Source organism: Podarcis pityusensis (genome assembly GCF_964106645.2).
Source record: "Podarcis pityusensis genome assembly, chromosome: 15".
NCBI lineage: Eukaryota > Metazoa > Chordata > Lepidosauria > Squamata > Lacertidae > Podarcis > Podarcis pityusensis.
This window is the reverse complement of record NC_138040.1, coordinates 1,246,773-1,265,711: the sequence shown is the minus strand read 5'-3', so window position 1 is coordinate 1,265,711 and position 18,939 is coordinate 1,246,773. Positions and strand designations below refer to the sequence as shown.

The following is an 18,939-nucleotide window of genomic DNA, read 5'->3' as shown; positions in this document are numbered from 1 at the left end:
CGTTTCTTGACGCTCGCTCTAGCAAGGAAGTGCAAGAGGAATAAATCTGCAGTTCTGCTGCGGGAGAGGAGAGGCGGTCCGCAGTCCTCCTCTCTCGCTCTCCCCTGCTCCCCCTCAGGAGCTTCCCTGCTTGGCTCTGACACTTCCAGACAGGACCCCCCTCTGCGCTGGCCTACTGATCTGTAAACTAACAACTACACGACTAAACGACTCAACAACAACGATGCTTATTGATGTTTTTCCTCATTTCCCCTGCAAATGCTTCCCTATATCAAGACAGACGCGTCTCCCAGGTCCAGGAAACTTAATTCCTCGTCCACGTCCCCAGAGGCTTGGTTTTGTCTCGCAACTCTGCGAGCGCTTTCCCGTCTCTTCCGCCTTCCGTTTATTCCCTGGCATGAAGTGACTCCCTGCGATGTTCATCGTGGGAAATGGATTGCACGGATTCAAGTGTGATCACGTGACTGAAAACGGCCGTCCTGTGACTGCGGAAAAACGGGTATGCAATGGAAGTGACATCACTTCCTATTTCCGGTGGTGACCCTTCCTGTTTCCGCCGGGCGAACTGGAACGAGGGGGGCAGAGAGTTAAGCTCACCCCTCAGGGTGTACTAAGTTGTGAAAATAATAATAATAATAATAATAATAATAATAATAATAATAATAATAATAATAATAATAATAATAATAATAATAGCAGTTGCTCCAGGCTCTTCCTCCGACTTCCGTCATCGAAGCCGCTCTCGCCACCGCCACCCTTGCTCTCTATGGTTCCCCTCTTCCGCCCCCTCCAGCCAATCAGGTTGCACGGCTGCTTTCTTCCCCCTCCCTCCCAGAATGCATTTCGTGCCGCCAAGATGGCGCCGCCCGTCCGCCGAGGCGTTTCTTGAGCTTCGACGGCGGCGCCGGTGGTTGCCATGGCGGCGGTGGCGGCGGCGTGCCTGGCCCGGCGTGGCTGGCGGGCCTTGGGCCTGGCCGGACTTGGGGCCTCGGCGGGGAGAGGGAGGCCGTCGTCGCGCTGCGCCTGCTCAGGTGGCGTTGGGCTTCGTTAATCTTTGGAACTCGCCGCCGCATGCTGTGAGGTTGTCTCACTGGCGGGAAGCTGGATTAATCTCTAGATAGATCAGCCGAGTAGAAGGCCCAAAGCTAAAGCCTTTTTAGTTTTAGGGAAAGGGCCACTGGTCTTTAATATTGTTTTTAATGCTGTAAGCCGACCTGGGAGCTTAGGCTGAAGGGTGGGCAATTCATTCATTCGTTAATTATATCTTAAGTGCTGGCACGACACCTGCTTTGCATGCAGAAGGCTCCAGGTTCAATGCCAAGTAGCATCTCCAGCTAGCAGCTAAAACATTGGAGAGTTGCTGCCAGCCAAAGTAAACAACACTGAGTTTATTGACCGTACTCAGTATAAGGAAGCTGCCCGTTTTCTCCTGTTGTTCTGCATGAAAATCATTTGCCTTAGCTCCCTTCTTCCTGCCAATAGTGCCTCTGTGCTTCCTGGCCTTTAATAGCCCTACTTCCTGGAATCTCTTTGTACAGTGGTACCTTGGTTTAAGAACAGTCCTGTTTACGAACTATTCAGTTTACAAACTCCGCAAAACTGGAAGTAGTGTCCTGGTTTGTGAACTTTACCAGTTTACAAACAGAATCCGAACGGTGGAAGGGCACTGGCAGTGGGAGGCCTCGTTAGGGAAAGCGCGCCTCGGTGTAATAATGATTTCGGTTTAAGAACAGACTTCCGGAATGGATTAAGTTCATAAACCGAGGTACCACTCTATTCTTTAGCCTACCTGCAAAAGTGTTTCCATTTCTAGAACCTGCTTTCACCAGAGGAAAGTGTACTCCTCCTTCCCCTTCTTTCTCGGCAGATTGACTGCAAACACTCTTTGGTTCCTGAGAATTTTCCTGACTCTCTCATTAACACTAGAACATGTGGGCATCCATTGAAGCTGAATGCTTGAAGATTCAGGAGAGTGAAAAAGAAATCCTTCTTCATGTAGTGCATAGTTAAACTGGAAAACTCACTTCCATAGATGGCAGTGATGGCTGACAACCTAGATGGCTTTTAAAAAGCAGACAAATGCATTACTATTAGCCATGATAGCTATGCTTTGCCCACCACAGCTGGAGGCAGGAATATGCCTGAATACCAGTTGCTGGAAACTCCAGGAGGGGGCTCTTGTGCTCAAATCCTGCTTGAAGGTTTCCCATTGGGGCATCTGGTCAGCCACTGTGAGAACAAAATGCTGGACTAGTTGGGCCCGATCCAGCAAGCTCATCTTATCTTCTTATGAGTAGCTCTAATGTTTGCCAGCATTCTGTGCCATCACACCCATAGTTCAGCTCGTACCAGAGCAAGTTCAACCCCCACAAATGCCCGACATTCTGGGTTCTTGGTCCTGAGGTTTCCCCACCACATCCTTGATCTGCAGTAGGAGTATTTCTAAAATGCGGGTTTTCTCTCTTGTTATTTGCTTTAGGTATCAGCCTCCATTTCTTGAAGGACCCATCCCATCAGGGCAGGACTGTCCCTGCTCGCTTGTATGGAAATGACTCTGCCCTGGATTACATCCTTGGGATTACTAAAGAAGATGCCCCATCTTTGGTTGGTCAGCACCCACCGCCTTTGAGCGCCTTTAAAGGTGAACCTTGACTTCCGTCAGTTATGTTTGGGTAGCAGGCCGAAATTGATTTCCTTTGGTAGAAGCTGATTGGAATTCCTTTTGAAGAAGCTGATTGGAATTATCGTAGGGACGCGGGTGGCGCTGTGGGTTAAACCCCTGAGCCTAGTGCTTGCCGATCAGAAGGTTGGCGGTTTGAATCCCTGCAACGGGGTGAGCTCCCGTTACTTGATCCCTGCTCCTGCCAACCTAGAAGTTTGAAAGCACATCAACGTGCAAGTAGATAAATAGACACCACTCCGGCGGGAAGGTAAATGGCATTTCCATGCACTGCTCTGGTTCTCCAGAAGCGGCTTAGTCATGCTGGCCACATGACCCAGAAGCTGTACACCGGCTCCCTCGGCCAATAAAGTGAGATGAGCGCCGCAACCCCAGAGTCAGCCACGACTGGACCTAATGGTCAGGGGTTCCTTTACCTTTACCTTTAATCATCATAATTATTATTATTAGTTGCCAACCCTTCACCCTCAGGTCCCAGGGAGGGCTACAACATTAAAACACAATATTAAATACGGTTTAAAACAACTTGCAATCACAAAATTAGCCTAGTTCTGGATGTGGAAGCCTTTAGTTTAATCTATTGGGACTCGCAAAGCACTGAGGTCCCATAGAGATTGTTCATGTGAAACCACTGGAAATAGCAAGTGATGTCTGGGCGTTCTTTCTGCAGCTGAGCAAGACATTTTGCTGGGGCACCAGCCGGATCAGCCTGAGAATCCCAAGATCTTGAGAATCGCCATCATTGGGGCTCCAAATGCTGGGAAATCGACCCTGTCAAACCAGCTCTTGGGACGGAAGGTAATGAGCCGGAGCGCACAGCCTCCATGGGTGTGGGAGGATTGGGGCCGCCCTCCAGCACTCCCTTGCATTATACAACCCCTTGGCTTCTCTCCTTGACAGGTCCTGCCTGTCTCCAAGAAGGTGCACACGACCAGGCGCAATGCCCAGGGCGTCATCACAAAGGGCGATACTCAGCTGGTTGGTATTAAGAATTGGCCCAAGCACTCTCCCTGCCCCAACACCCCAGGCACGCCTTGTGAAACTCACATGCCAAGGTTTGGTGCTGTTTGCCCACAGCGACTGGCACTTGGTGGTGTGATACTCCAAAACATGGAGACTCCATGTTCAGCTAACACGGTTGACGGCAGAGCTACCATTCATTAATTGAGGAGTATTCTGTTCTACTCCCTTATAGCAGGAATTCCTCTCTCTTTTTTTCTTCTTCAGTGAAGTTCTCAGTGAGCAAATTCATTTCTTCAGCCAAGTGTTTTCTTAAACCTTTTAAGTGATTTGATTCTCTGTTTCTTTGCCTAGGTTGTCTTGGACACTCCAGGCCTCACCACACACCTCAAAGCCAAAAGGTATAGAAGTAACTGGAGCCTGGGAGAGAAGCAGTTCTCTTGGGGCTGGGAAGTACTGAATTCACGCTGTGTGTTTCTTTCAACTTCTCTTTCAGGCATCAGTTGGAAAAAACTCTGCTTTACGACCCCTGTAAGAGCTTGAAGAATGCAGACCTAGGTAGGGACTTGGTTTCCTTTTCTTACCTTGACCTCTCTCTCCCATCATGCCACCCCTGGACCACTTAGTGGTCGCCATCCTTTGCTGCTGCAGTGATTTCTGTGGTGATAGTGGGAAGGATGAACCAGTGTCCCAGTGTGGCGCAGGGCTTAGAGTGTTGGACTAGGACCTGGGAGGCCAGGGTCCAAATCTCCACTCGGCCATGACTCACTTGGTGACTCCAGGCCAGTCACTATATTTCAGCCTGTCCTACCTCAGAAGGCTGTGGGGATATAAATGGGGGGGGGGGGTGGACATTGCTTTATATCCCTTTTTTTTTCTCCATGGAATAAATTAATAAATTTATTTATACCCCACCCTCTCCAGCCAAGACTGGGCTCAGGGCGGCTAACAACCAATAATAAAAACAAGTTGATTAAAATACAACTTAAAAAACATGATTAAAATACAACATTAAAACATTAAGATGCAGCCTCTTCACAGGAGGAGAAAGCAAAAAAGAAAGAGGGAGAGGGAACCAAACTGATTCTAAGCCAAAGGCCAGGCAGAACAACTCTGTCTTACAGGCCCTGCGGAAAGAAATCAGATCCCGCAGGGCCCTGGTCTCATCAGACAGAGCATTCCACGAGGCCGGAGCCAGTGTTGAGAAGGCCCTGGCTCTGGTTGAGGCTAATCTAACTTCCTTAGGGCCTGGGACCTCTAGGGTGTTGCTATTTATGGACCGTAAGGTCCTCCGTGGGGCATACCAGGAGAGGCAGTCCTGTAGGTCCTCCCCCTCCTCATTTAATCTCCACAACAACCTTGTGGGGTAAATTATGCTGAGAGTGAGCGACTGACCCAAGGTCACTCTGTAAGCTTTGTGGTCAAGTGGGGATTCGAACCCTGTTCTTCCAGGTCATAGTCCAACACTCTAACCACACTCTGGGCTGCCAGCGCTAGAGGCTTTTTTCCTCCTTGGACCAGTTGATGTTACCATTAAGGATCATTTTGCTTTAAGATGGACTGGTGGCTGTCTGCTGCTTGGGAGTGAAAGGTTGACCCAAGCTGACCTTGTAACCCCCACTTCCTCTTTTGAAGTGCTAGTTCTCGTGGATGTTTCGGACCATTATACCCGGAACTGCCTCCATCCAGAGGTGCTCAAGTGTCTGGCTCGGTTCCCTGATCTTCCCAGCGTTCTTGTCTTGAACAAGGTGAGTGTGCCCAATTTCCTTATCCCAAAAGGATGGGCTGCAGGGCTAGAGAATGTAATATAGCAACAATTTCCATTTATTGCCAAAAGGTTCTTTTTTTGTTCCGTGGTGCAGAAACCACAGCAGAACCAAAAACAGCTGCAGAAAACAATCAAGGGTGCTTGCAGTTTGTTAAAATTTGCACCCTTGACTAAAATTGCCCTCATCTCTTATCAAATGCTTTAGCTGATAGATCTCCTCTTTAATCTATGCAGCTCTAACCTTAATCTCGTCTTCCTCTCTCATTCATATATATGATTGCTACTTAGACTTGCATCTTTATTTTCACTGCTATTTTTTACCATGCCTTTGGCATCCTGTGGCCTCGATGCCACTCATCTCCAGTTCTGCTTTACCCCTGGAGCTGCTGATGCCATCTTCCCTAGATGCCACTAATATTGAGATTTCTTTCGATGTTTTTCAGGCAACAATGCAAGCCAGAAATTCTGGCGAAGGGATAAAGTTCAGTTGAGCCAAGGGAGGGGCTAGGGACCAGGCCCCTTAACCACCTCAGTTGAGAGAACTGGCCATTACAGCTGGCACATACTACTCATTCCACAATTGTAATATAGTGTGGCAGCACCTACACTTTGGAACTCCCCGCCTATTGACATCAGGCAGGCACTTTCGCTACACATTTTTCAGCACCTGCTAAAAACGTCGTTTAGACAAGCCTGGCCAGATGTTTAGGAAGTCAAAAGGTGTTTTAATCTGCCTTTAGTCTATTGTTGCTTTAGCTTTAGCTTTTCACAAACTGCTTTGAGGGTTTTCCTCCCCGCAATCAAGTGGTGCATAATTTTTAGGAAATAAATAAGTAAATACATTCCTGCAACTCCTGATTCCCTCCCATTTCTTCTGTTTCAGGTGGACCTTCTGAAGAAGAAATTTCTCCTGCTGTACCTGGTGACAGAGCTGACTGAGGGGGTCGTCAATGGAAAGAAGCTGAAAGTCAAGTCCCGAGTCAAGCCAGACTCCCTTACTGAGGTCACCCAGGCATCAGCAACCTCTGAACACCTGTCCCCAGAGACCAGGCATCTGGAGGCAGATCAAGGGCCTCAGCCTGGCTCCGTTGTGGATGGTGAAGCCAGTGAGGCTGCAGAAGACTCAGTTCCTGCAAAGGAGAACAGGAAACATGTGAGGGAGAAAGCCAGGAAGGGCTGGCCCGGCTTCCAGGAGATCTTTATGCTGGCTGCTACGGAGAGAGAGGAAGTGGAGACTCTGAAGGTAAATCGCAGGGCTGTTGCTTGGGGTTGCTTGGGGTACCTGCTTTGCCATGTGGTGGGTCCTAGGTTTCAGTCCCCAGTAGCATCTCCAGGTAGGACTGGGCGGGAGGGAAAACTTCTGTCTGGCAACAATTTCCTTTGGGGGGATGGGGGGACAGGACAGAGGGAAGGCTGGCCCCGCCTTGCATTTTATCGAAATAATGCTTTTATTTGTTTTATGCATAAATAATATTTGTATGCTGCTGCGTCGTAAAAAATACATCAAAGCGGTTTACAGAATTAGAAGGTTAAAAACAGACGTCAATCAACCGTTGCAGAAGAATGTCTTCTTATTTGCCTTCTTAGACCTGGCAGAATAGAAATGTTTTCAGCAGGCGTTTAAAAGTCAGCACAGAAAGGGCGCCTGCTGAATCTCTAGTGGCAGAGAGTTCCACAAGACTGGGCCGATCACAATGAAGCCTCGGTTTCTTGTTGTCAGACGAGCCTTCCCATAAAAGGAACGGCCAGTGGCGCTCCTGCAGGTGATCTCACTTGACTGAGCAGCGATAGAAGGGTTCAGGCAGGGCCTGAGGCACCCTGGACCCAAGTTGTTCCAGGTCTGTTATAGAACAGGAGGCTGGGTTGGTGTGCCATTGGTCTGAAGCTGGGAGGCCAGGGTTCGAATCCCCTACTCAGCCACAAAGCTCTCTGGCTGACCTGGGGCCAGTCTCTCTCTCTTTCTCCACCATGCCTACCTCACAGGGTTGTTGTAAGGGTAAGATCATGAGGGGGAGAACCACATCCACCACCTTGAGCCCTTTGCACAAAAGAAGGTGTGATGTAAATGTGGTATAGAAAATAAAATAAAATCAAAATGCCCCCCAGAGGCAGTGATGCAAGAATCATGGGACTGTAGAGTTGGAAGGGACCTGCAGGGGACATCTAGTCCAACCCTCCTGGCCTGACCCTGGCTCTTGTTTCCAACAGAGGTACCTTTTGAAGCAGGCCAGGCCAGGCCCCTGGGAGTTTCACAGCGAGGTCCTGACCACCCAGACCCCGCAGGAGGTCTGTGATAACATCATCCGAGAGAAGCTTCTTGAGTATCTGCCTGAGGAAGTGCCCTACACGGTGACCCAGGTGAGGCGGGGAGGGCCAGGAGGTGATGGGTTGGGATCCTATCCCCTTCTTCCCTTCCTTACACATCCTAGCATGTGCACTCCCCTCCACTGTAGACCTGAGGGCTCCTTCTCTTTTCCTTGCAGAGGACGGAGGTCTGGGAAGAGGGGCCTGGCGGGGAGCTGGTCATCGTGCAGAATTTGATAGTCCAGAAGGAGACGCACGTGGTGAGTACCTGGTCAGAAGGTGTCTCTCTCCTCCCGCCACCAGCCAAGAGAAACATTTCTGCCAAGCTGTCAATTTGGCATTGAGGGTGGCTATTTCCCCCCCTAAACCTCCATCCCAAAGCAGTAATGGTAGTGGCCATGAAGAGAGGGACCGTCTCCACCATAGGCATTTAAAGCAGCTTCATGCCACTTCAGATAGCTGTGGCTTCCCCCAAAGAATCATGGGAACTAAATAATAATAATAATAATAATTTTTTATTTATACCCCACCCATCTGGCTGGGTTTCCCCAGCCACTCTGGGCAGCTCCCAACAGAATATTATTATTATTATTATTAAAGCGATAAAACATCAAACATTAAAAACTTCCCTAAACCTGGCTGCCTTCAGATGCCTTATAAAAGTGAGATAGTTGTTTATTTCCTTGACTTCTTATGGTAGGGTGTTACACAGGGAGGGAAGGCCCTCGGTCTGGTTCCCTGTAACCTCACTTCTCGCAGGGAGGGAACTGCCAGAAGCCCCTCGGAGCTGGACCTCAGTGTCTGGGCTGAACAATGGGGGTGGAGACGCTCCTTCGGGTCTACGGGGCCGAGGCTGTTTCAAGGAACTGTATTTTGATAAGCCTGCTGAGAATCTTTAGGCTGCTCCCCTAGTCCCTCCCACCTCACAGAACTACAATTCTCAGAGCAGTTTAACAAACAACGAGTGTTGGCAAATTCAGGACACATAAAAGGGGAAGACCTTCTTTATGCAGCCCATACTTAGACTGTGGAACTCTCTCCCACAGGAGGCAGTGATGGCCACCAGCCTGGGTGGTTTGAAAGAGGGTTAGACAAATCCATGGAGGAGGAGAGGGCTATTGATGGCTACTAGCCAGGATGGCGGTTGGAGGCAGCAACCTCCAATGCTCTCTGAATGCTGATTTCTGGAAACCCCCTGGGGAGGAGAGGGCACTTGCGCTCAAATCTTGCTCAGGGAGTTCTCAGTGGGACATGTCGTTGGCCCCTATGACCAAAGGATGCTGGACAAGATGGGCCATTGGTTTGATCCAGCAGGCTGTTCTTATGTTCTAATATAAGCCTTCTTCCCAATGAACTTTCTGTAGTTGCAGATAAGCTTCTCAGCTGGGGAATGGGGTAGGGTGAGCAAAAAAGGATGCCTAGGCTGTGATGCCACAAATGATAAGCTGTCTCGATTCCCACTGACACTCCTTTCTCCTTGGCCTTCGCCTTCCCCCGAAGCAGAAGATGCTCATTGGCTCCCGCGGCCACCTGATCAGCAAGATCGCCCAGGAGGCCGGCTCTGACCTGATGAACGCTTTCCTCTGCGATGTGCACCTGAAGCTTTCTGTGCAGCTGAAGAAATGAGAGCCGTCGCTCCCCCTGCAGCAGTCCGGCCTTGCTATGGAAGGGGCCACTCCAAGCCAACGACAAGGCCCTGCTTTCCTGCTCATGGGTCTCGTCAACAACCGGCCCCAAGGACTTCTTCCCAACTTCTTCTTCTCTCCTGTCCCAAAGCCTGCAGCAATTGCTTGACGGGGGCGGCTTGGCTCTCCTGACTCAGGTCCCATTTCAGGCGCGTGTCGTGTCAAGGGAAGTACTACAGATGGACCCACGGCCAGCAAACGATGATACACAAGGAGGAAACGGCAGTGCCAGGTTGCCAATGCGTATCTTTCACTGAAATTGCGCACATGCACATCTCCCTGGTTTCATGCGATGTGGACCCCCAGATCATGTGGCTGAATCTCACGCTCTCTCTGGCTCGCACAATGACTGCTGCCTGGGGTGGGTGTAGGCTTCACTCTGTGCTAGCAGGAGAAGAGACGCAAACATTTCAGAAGCTGCTGCCTGGAGCCTGGCACTCCCATCTCAGTTTGTCTGCATCTTTGAGTCAGGGCAAGGGCTTGTCTCTTTCAGCCAGAGACCCTTCTGGGCTCTGATGCGGCTGCTGTGCTCTCAATAAATTGAAGTGGTCACTCAGGCAACAGTTTTGTTGTCCCTTACTACTTAGGTCTAATGATCTCAGTGCCCTTCATCTGTAAAATGGGAGCCTTAATGGGTTGCCTTTTTGTAAAGCAGTGCTGGGCAGTTTTTCAAGAGCGCTTTGCAACCTGATCTGTGGTTGCCCTAGATCAGTGGTGTCCAAACTTTTCAAAGAGGGCCAGATATGATGAAGTTGAGGGCCGACCAACCTTTTTTTAGGATTTTACCCCAGGAAATAAACTGCCACAGGGGCCAGATTAAACCGACCGGTGGACCGGATTATGCCCCCGAAACGGACTTTGGACATGCCTGCCCTAGATTATTTAGTCCGGATTTATCTTGTGAATTGCCCTTTTGATGAAGGGCGGTATGTAAATCTAATAAATAACAATAATAAAAAATTATTATTTAGGGTTACTGTCAATCTTTTGTGGGCATTTACAGAGCGAAATGTATAAAGGCCATTGTTCTAGGAAGGCCCATCCTTTCTAATGGCTGAGGAAAACAGATTATAGTAGTAGTAGTAGTAGTAGTAGTAGTAGTAGTAGTGGTGAACCATCTCGCTACCCATAGTTCTCAGGGTGGTTCACAACATAAAAATACAAGATAAAAGTAACACAATATACATCTCTGGCTCATGGGTTTGAGTCGCGCATTGGGTGAAAGATTCCTGCGTTGCTGGGGGTTGGGCTCGATGATCCTCGTGGTCCCTTCCAACTCTGATCTACAAGAACAAAAACATACCACTAACCCTGCCCCAAATACATTTAAAAGGGTATTGGATGTAATCAGCCAAAGGTCTGGTTGAAGAGGGATGTTTTCACCTGGCGCCTAAAGGCGTACAATGAAAAGCAACCCCTGCCCTCTCAGCTTCCGGTTTGCTTTGGCAATCTCCATTTTATATAAGGAGGATCACAGATCCCCCACCCATCCTGACCTACAGGCATGCCTGGTGTGAGGTGTCTGCGCCTTTTTTGCTGCTAACCAAGATTCCGGTGGCACTTAGTGAAGATGTAACCATTTTACTATGGACACTAGACAGATTTTTCAACGTGATGTCAGGTGCTTGAGGCTACAACGCCAGGCACACTTTCTTGGGAGCAAAACCCCACAGAAACACAAGTAGAGCTTGTGTCAATGTATGCCCACGTAGGATTGCATCGTTGGGTCTGGTCAGAGCAATGGGTACTTTTTGTTCTACTCCATTTTGCAACAGCTGCCTGGGCCCTCTCCTTTGCGTAATTCCTCTTTATAGTTTGCTGCATCTGGCTAACAGACGTGGCTTTATCCTGAGGCAGCGGAGACCTGGAATAACGTGTCCTCTCTTAACCTCCCACCTTCTCTCTCAAAAAAGAGGTCACAATGAAATAATAAGATTTATTCCTTGACCTTTGACACAAGGGCCCGGGGTGGCTCTCAGTAAAGCACCTTGTGCCATTTAAAAGCAAGTTAAACAGTTTATGCAGTTATTCAATGAGGAGAAAGGGCCAATGTGGTATAGTAGTTGGAGTTTCGCACTAGGACCTGGAAGGGACCAGCGTTCAAATCCCCACTTGGCCATTAAGCTCCCCCTGGGTGACCTTGGGGCCCAGTCACTGCCTCTTGGCCTAACCTACCTCGCAGGGTTGTTTTAAAGGGGGTGAGGGTCATGTACACCAGCTCCTTGAAGCTGGGGCATTATAATAAATAATTATACTAATAAAATAATAATAATAATAATTATACTAAAATAATAATAATAATAATAATAATAATTACTAATGATAAAATATATAGGGCTGCTACAGTCTCTCTACCCTAACTCAATAGGCCACAAGGTAGGGCAGCCTGGATGTCCTCCAGATGTTCTGGACTACAACTCCCATCAGCCCCCAGCCAGCATGTGCTCGGATGTGGAGGAAAAGAGCGCGTGCGCTGCGCGTGCGCACCAGGATGTCAAAACCGGCATTTCCTCCATAGCACAGTAGCGAGCGATGCAGAGACTGGCACAAAAAAGCCATAGAGATAAGGAAAGGTCCGCGTCTCAAACGAAAAAAACCCAACGTAACTATCACTTCCGGTTTCCATTTGACCTCCGGAGATACGGTGGGTGTGATGGAAAAGAACGCGCACGTGCACGTTATCTGTTATCTCGCCTTGCTCCGAACCCGCAGAAACGAACAAACCTCAAGGCCGAGCCTCTCTTCTCTTTCGCCACTCCACCCCCACCAGCCCCTAACAGAGAGCCGGAAGTGTCCGTGTGCCCTTTTTTGCTGCTGTGACCCTTCCCTCTTGGAGGCGGTGCTGGTGGAAGAGGAGGAGGAGGAGCCGCTTCTGGGCCGGGCGGCGCGTGCGCAGAAGGGGGGGAGCGGCCGAGCCGGCTCTGAGGGGAAAGAAGGCGGCGGCGGCGGCGGCTGAAGGCGGCCAGAGGAGAGGCGAGGCGAGGCGAAGCGGCGGCGCCATGAGGGCCGGGCGGGGGCTCCCACGGTGGGTGAGGCGGAGGGAAGCTGCACCGGGGGGGGGCTTGTCCGGGGGGGGCGGTTGTAAAGACACCCTCCCCGCCTCTCCTCAGGCCCGGCCAGGCGCCCCTCCCGCTCCCGGTGGGGGGAGGGGCGGAGGGCCTACCTGGGGGGAGGGGGGCAAAAAAAAACCCACCCGAAAAGGGGGGGGCATGCAAGGCCTCTCTGCGTGGGGGGGGAATTAATGGGGGGCGACTGTGGGGTAACTAATGGGGGGATAATTGGGGGGTTGTGTATTTGTGGAGTAATTAATGGGGATGTTAAGGGGGGCTTAGGACGATGGAGGGGGGCTGTGTATTTGGGGGGCAATTAGGGAGACCTGGGGGAAGTCCATCCCCCCTCCCATTTATTTTGCATTTGTTGAGGTGGGGAACAGAGGATTATCCCCCCCCCACACACATTCACATATATGTACAGTATATCTATATATCTATATATACACGTGTTTTTTTCAGCCTGCTCCAAATTCAAACACCCCATTTTAAAATTTGTTTCGATAAAGATGGTAGCCTCATCTGCTGCTCTTCCCCCCGCACCCCTTTTTGTCATTCTTCCCCAATCCCAGTATCAAGATGAATGTTAGAGGAAAAAGAAAAAATGCCCCCAGGGGGTCGGTGGGGCCTCTTCCCGCCCCCAATCCCGCTGCTGCTGAGGAGCCTCCTCTGGCTGCACCTCCTTCTTTGCCCCTGCTTAGCTGCCTACCGATTTTGAACTTGCAAAGTCACCTGCTTCCTCGCTTCTTAGGGAAGCCCCCCCCCAAAAAAAACCCCTTCCGGCCTGAGTTGCTCCTCCTCCTCCTGCACCATCAGAGTCTCCTCTTTCCATTGCAGCCACCCCCACCTCTTGAACTTGCAGCCTCTCCCCCCCCCCACCAGCTTCCTCTTTCCATCAGGTGGGCTCCTGCTTTCTTTTCCTTTTCCTTCCTGCACAAATCCAGCTGGGGCTGCTCATGTTTGCTCTTGCATCATTTCTCTCTCCCCTCCCCACACCTGGGTCCTTGAACTAGCTGCCTCCGCTGGGTCCCCCCCCCCCAGTGTGAGGTGGGCCTCTTGCCCCTCCCACAATGAAGTGCAGCTTGCATTGCAGCTCAAGCACTTACTCCACTTCTCTCCCCCATTGCAAACTGCAGCCCCCACTTTCTCTTGAGGTCTTCCCCCCCCCCATAAATCTTTCCCCAGTGCCATATCCTGCTCCATCACCAATATCCACCCCTTTCAGCTTGCAGCCTCTCTCATTTCCTCTCCTTAAGGCATCACCCTTCTCCCCCACCCCCAAAAAGAATTCAGCCTGGCTCCTTGTTCCTCTGACACCATCATTAATTCCACTCTTCTCCCTTATTCGTCTTCTTGCCTTGCCTGCTGTCTTTACCTGGATATGACACCCTCCTGCACCACCTCTTGAGTTTTCTACCATGCTGAATTGGGCGTCTGTGTGTGTGTGTCCACCTTTAGTAGCAGTAGGAATAAGGTTTGGTCTCATTCCAAAGGTGTGTGGGGGGATAGACATGGTAATTTTAATTTCTTTTTAATAAGGGATGGTCTAGGACCTTGCTTTGCCCCATACCCCTGTTTGGTCAAGGAGGCAGGTTCCGCTGAAAATCTATTTAATGCTATAGAGCAACTGCCTTGAGTGAACCTGGTTTGTTCAGTAAGTTAGTTACCTTTCCCCGCCCCTACATATCAGCCCCCTAAGTCTTGGCCAGTCTAACCTGCCACGCCTCCCCAGTCCAAGGCTCTCCTGAAATTCAAACTTAATTTGAATTCAATTTAGGACATGTGTCCTTTTACAAAACAGACTTGCCCTATAGTCCCCACGCTCTCCTTGTTCAGGTCCCTTTGCCCAGCTCCCTTGTGGCAGGAATTCAGATCTGAAGGCTCCCTCACCTCCCAGCAAGGGCACCCCTGGTAGTGACATTGCATCAGGCAGGCCTGGAAGGCACCACGTCCTGCTTCTGTCCTCTGTCACAGAGACATTCAATGTCCTCTCTGGATTTTGGAGGCAGGGAACAAAAAGATGCTGGTTTTTGGTCTTGGTGGGGCCTGGAGAGACAGCCCCCCTCCCCGCTGTTCTTAGGGGAAGTAACAAAAAGAACAGGTGCCTTTTGGAGACTACCTCTGGCTTCTCCTGGAATTGAGAGACTAGGCTTGGCTGATTTAATTACACTTAAGGGTCTTTCCCTAAATTTCTTTAGGTGTTCTCAGTTCTCTCTGCCTCGGTTGAAGTGTCTGATGAGTCAAGTTTAGATGATATGAATGGGTTGAGAGAGGAGGGGTGGGGGTGCCATCTAGGGGGAAATCCACTTTGTCCTATTCTCATTATGCAATGCCCCCCTCCCCCCAAAAAACCCACCACCCCTTTGATACAGAGTTTGCAAACATGTGAAATTCCATGGCTGGTTGCCTGAGGGGCGGTTCTGTCATGGGGAGCTGAGGTAGCTTTAATCAAGCTGCCACTTCCATTCTCGGCCTCGCTCAGAGGCCTTTTTTGCATCTGGCTTGAAAAGCCAGTTCGGATTATTTCCTCTCTGTCATGGACTCAGCCTCTCCCTTCCTCAGGCTACATATCTGCTGCCAGAATTGGGGATAGTAGTGGGGGAGAATGTCTGGTGCTCCTGAACGTGTAAGGATTCTGGTGCTTACAAAAATAAATAGGAAGTTGCCTTGTATTGGGTCAGGATTTATGTCCCATCTAAACCAGAATTGTTTGTTCTGACTGGCAGCAGCAGGCCTCCAGGTTTTCAGGCAGAGGGGCATTGTTCCCAGCACTCAATCCATTTTTATCTGGCGACTGAATCTGCAACCTCCTGCACACAAAGCAGGACCTCTGCCCCTGAGCTGTGAATCCTTCTACACTTTCTGTGAAGCTGAAAACCAGAATTTTGTGATGCCACAAACCAGAATTTTCCTAGCCCCATTGATGATACTGATTTACTGGGAATCCTGAATGGGGAGAGTGCTTTTGTTGTGCCCAGGTCCTGCTCGTGGTCTTCCCAGAAGAGACGTTTTGCTAGGCCCTGTGAGAACAGGAGGCTGGACAGACTCTCTCCTGCTGCTCTTGTAAGTGGTAGGAGTTCTGCCCCTGCTCTCAATTACCCCATCTCCATGTTGAGTTTATGGTCTCCCTATCTTTGTGGGGATATTTACTACCACATACTTGGAAAACTTTGTTGGGGCAAGTTAGCCTGTCACAGGACATCACCTTTCCTCAGCATGAGATACTGGGATCAATGGAGGACCGATTCCTTGGTAATCAGGGCGGTTGATAGCTTGGGTGGGCGTCTGTACCAGAAAGATATCGAAAACTGAGGATAGCTGCTTATAAATATATGCTCATCACAAACCCGAGGTATGCATCTCACATGTCAGCGATGCTGTATAGTTACCAAATTGAGAAGCCTAAATAGTTGGCCTCTTTGGGTGTTTAAATGATCATACCCAGGAGGAACTCCAGCTCCCATCCCATGCTGGCTGGAGCTGATGAGAACCAGAGTCCCAACAACTTCCGGAGGGTCCCAATTCCTGACCTATGGGGCTGAGACATTTACCCTCCAGTTCCTAGTACTTTAAGCCCCAACCGTGCTCAAGGTTGGAGGACAATTGTGGCCCATTTAGGAACTGATGCTAGATTTCTAGATGTTTTCCTCCCCAGTCCTGATCATATATGTGTAATTTTCTTGAGAGAGAATGAGCCCCTCAAGTCTTGTGTTCAAATCTTCAGGAATTTTGTGGGGGGTGGGAAATCATAGCTCAGTGACAAGGCACTGAGTCCTGGTTCTCTGGACTCTGGTTTTACAGTCAGAAAGCTCCTTGGCTCCTAAGGTGCATATCATGACCTTTCCCAGCCAGGTGCCCTCAAGATGTTGTGGACTTCAACTCCCATAAGCCCCAGCCAGCACCTTCAGGGCACCCAGTTGGCAAACGCTGGCAGTGAGGTAGGTTGTGGCATTGTCTGTGGCCTGCCTGTGCCTTTTTGGGGTGTGTTAGGAGAACTTCCTCAAGCCCTATGTGCACATTTGCTATTCTTGTTCACTTGCCATTTCACAGGTGAGCTAGCGATGCAGATAGAGGTTACCTGCAGGGAGTTGATTGGCTTTCCCCGTGCCTAAGTCCCCTCCTGCTGCAGTGGGGGTGCAGAAGTCTCTGAGGAGCAAGAAAGCTCATCAGGGTTGAGTCTGAGGCTGACTTTCTAAAATTATTATTAAAAGGAAGAGTGGCACAGCTTTGATAAATGGAGGAACAGCTTTTGACAAATGCTACAGGATGGGGGATGTGAGTGGCAGGTGAAATGATCTGGTTCCCTTTTCTTATTCTCCCCTCCACCTCCAAAAAAAATTCGTTTTTCTGTGTCTGAAGTCAAGGAAATCGCTGTAAGCAAAGTAAGGTTTTGATGGTGGTCTGTTCTAACAAGCCTGATCAAATAACCTCCTCAGAATAAGAGAATTTATTCTGCTTCTTCCCCTCTTATACAGCCTAATCCAATGCATATTTACTCAGAAGTAAGTACTGCTTTGATCTGATTTTTCTTTTCACTACATATGTATATCTCTAAAAGCACTGCTGACCTTGAACAACTGAGGGCCATGCTTGTTATGCTTCCATTAAACCTCCCCCCCCCTCCAAATTGCCTCCAGTTCCCTTGAGACTTTCCATGAAGTGTATCACAGGTTTTTTCCAGCCTGTTTAACCCCTGCCTCCCCCACTTTTGCCTCCATTATAACCAATAAACCATGCAAAGCCAAAGTGCTGCCTCCCCTAATATTTTTTATCTTTTGGCCAAAGTTGTTGAGCTTTTTTGCAAAATCTCAAAGAAATTTCCCCAGAAATTTTTGCAATTTCTGCCTGGACATTGTTTCCAACTGCCATATTCTGGCTATGTCCAGGACATTCCAGACGTATGGCAACCCTAATTTACTTCCATCTGCCTAGGAGTAAGTGCCATTGAATTCACTGCAGGTTGTATCCCAAGTAAAAACACTTCAGATCACACAAGGCGGTTGTTGTAATTATGTGGGTCATCTGCTCCTCTCATGTTTACGTGGGAGTAAGTTCTTCTGAGTTCAGTATGGCTACCTTCCAAGCAAGGGAAGCATGCAAGAGACCGCAGCTTCAAGGGGTTAACTATTGAACTCGTTGGAATTTACTTCTGATTAAACATGATAAAGATCAGGTTGTAAAAATGAGATTGGACTGTGTCTTGCCCAAGATATCTTAAGTCTGAAGTTGAACAGATCACAGCTCAAATGCTGTGGGATTCATGGCTGAGAAGTAAAATTTGATCCTTGCATGTAGGAGTTTGGTAAACCCAGCGTTATTAAGATGTAACATTAATTTAAGTTCAATTTGTATGTGTGCAGCAGAAGCAATGGTCTGGATCCAGAGTGTCATGGGCTGACTTTACTTTATTAAACCTATTATTTCATCTGAGGAATAGGGCTGTTTGCAAACATCATGAAATAAAATGGATGTACTTGTGTCCCTGAGCTAAAATACAACAGGAACACTCCAAGCATGTGGAGTTTCCTTAAAAATATGTAGGTCTTTTTTAGCGAGGCGTCTGAATAAGCCTGTGGCTGCTTTTTGGTTTTACTTGTGCAATTTATCTTTGAACTTAGCGGCCACCTGATTTGAGCACTAGTTTGGTTGAGGTGACCTAGAGACAATCCACTGCATATGTTGTTAACCCAGAGTTCTTTCTATTTTGAGCTGCCTTGCCAAGTAAGCATTGGAAACATTTAGGTTTTCCATCCCCTGGATGGAAGAGAGAGTTCTTATGTATGCCTGATTGCACAGTGATATGAGTTGGTCCCACTGAGGCTCTCTGCTGAATGCTTCTTTCCCAGGCTGGCCCCTTTTGGTATGCTGCAAAGTATTCTGGGGCATGGTCTAGAGCAGCCTTGGGGCTGCCTGGGGATGATGGGCACCTGTTGGTGAATGTTGTTCTAGAGTCACTGGCAGTGTCTTTGGACTTCAGTTGCCATCATCTCCACTCAGCATGGCCAATGGTCAAGCACGGTGGGGTTTGGAGGGCAGCATTGTAGAATTGTAGAGTTGAATGGGACCCAAAGGTCATTGTGAAGTAGGTTGGGGAAAGGCTGCAGATTCCTGGCTTCTACCTCATTGGCACCAACATGGCGCAGTCCTTTTGATTTTTGGCTTTTTATTCTCAAAAGTCAACCATGCTGACCAAATTGCACTCATGACAAGGAAGGAACTGTGCTGGCTCTCAGAATTGATCTCCTGAAACCAATCAGCAGCAGCATAATCAATTTTCTTTTACTTGGAAGAGGAAAGGGAAGCGTTTGTTAATGCTGTATTCAGTGTGTATTAATTGAAGGGCAATCTTGGATGTAAAGGAGCTCGTGACCTCAGCCACATAGAAAGCCTTTCTGTGTTTCCTCATCTCCCCTCCCCTCTATGTGATTCACAAAAATGCCTAGTAATGGAGGGTTTGGGGAAAAAAATTCCCCTCCCTCTTCTGGGACAGTC

The 18,939-nt window shown here is 49.1% G+C and overlaps 2 protein-coding genes across 5 annotated transcripts in view; both read left to right on the top strand.

Moving 5' to 3' along the window:
* Positions 1 to 835: 835 nt before the first annotated feature.
* Positions 836 to 10,373, top strand: ERAL1 (Era like 12S mitochondrial rRNA chaperone 1). Of its 2 annotated transcripts, none has more exons than XM_080983113.1 (11): positions 836 to 1,031; positions 2,480 to 2,641; positions 3,351 to 3,478; positions 3,581 to 3,658; positions 3,995 to 4,041; positions 4,137 to 4,198; positions 5,276 to 5,388; positions 6,292 to 6,651; positions 7,617 to 7,766; positions 7,892 to 7,972; positions 9,213 to 10,373. In XM_080983113.1, exons 1-11 carry the CDS (start codon positions 917 to 919, stop codon positions 9,336 to 9,338), a joined length of 1,422 nt encoding a protein of 473 aa, XP_080839239.1. In that variant the 5' UTR covers positions 836 to 916; the 3' UTR covers positions 9,339 to 10,373. The 2 variants fall into 2 exon arrangements, with proteins under 2 accessions (XP_080839239.1, XP_080839240.1); XM_080983114.1 differs by having other exon boundaries at positions 837 to 1,031; positions 9,216 to 10,373.
* A 1,908-nt stretch (positions 10,374 to 12,281) lies between these two features.
* Positions 12,282 to 18,939, top strand: part of FAM222B (family with sequence similarity 222 member B) — a 31,295-nt gene continuing 24,637 nt past the window's right edge. For all 3 annotated transcript variants that reach the window (XM_080983035.1, XM_080983034.1, XM_080983033.1), the window contains exon 1: positions 12,282 to 12,422. The gene's annotated coding sequence lies outside the window, so the exon portion shown is untranslated. The remainder of the gene's footprint in view (positions 12,423 to 18,939) is intronic.

Bases quoted from the DNA above. Each gene is read 5' to 3' on its own strand.
- ERAL1 (XM_080983113.1), top strand. From the start codon at position 917: ATGGCGGCGGTGGCGGCGGCGTGCCTGGCCCGGCGTGGCTGGCGGGCC. The intron at 3,659-3,994 runs GTTGGTATTAAG...TTCTTTGCCTAG, and splicing joins CAAAGGGCGATACTCAGCTG to GTTGTCTTGGACACTCCAGG. The intron at 4,199-5,275 runs GTAGGGACTTGG...CCTCTTTTGAAG, and splicing joins CTTGAAGAATGCAGACCTAG to TGCTAGTTCTCGTGGATGTT.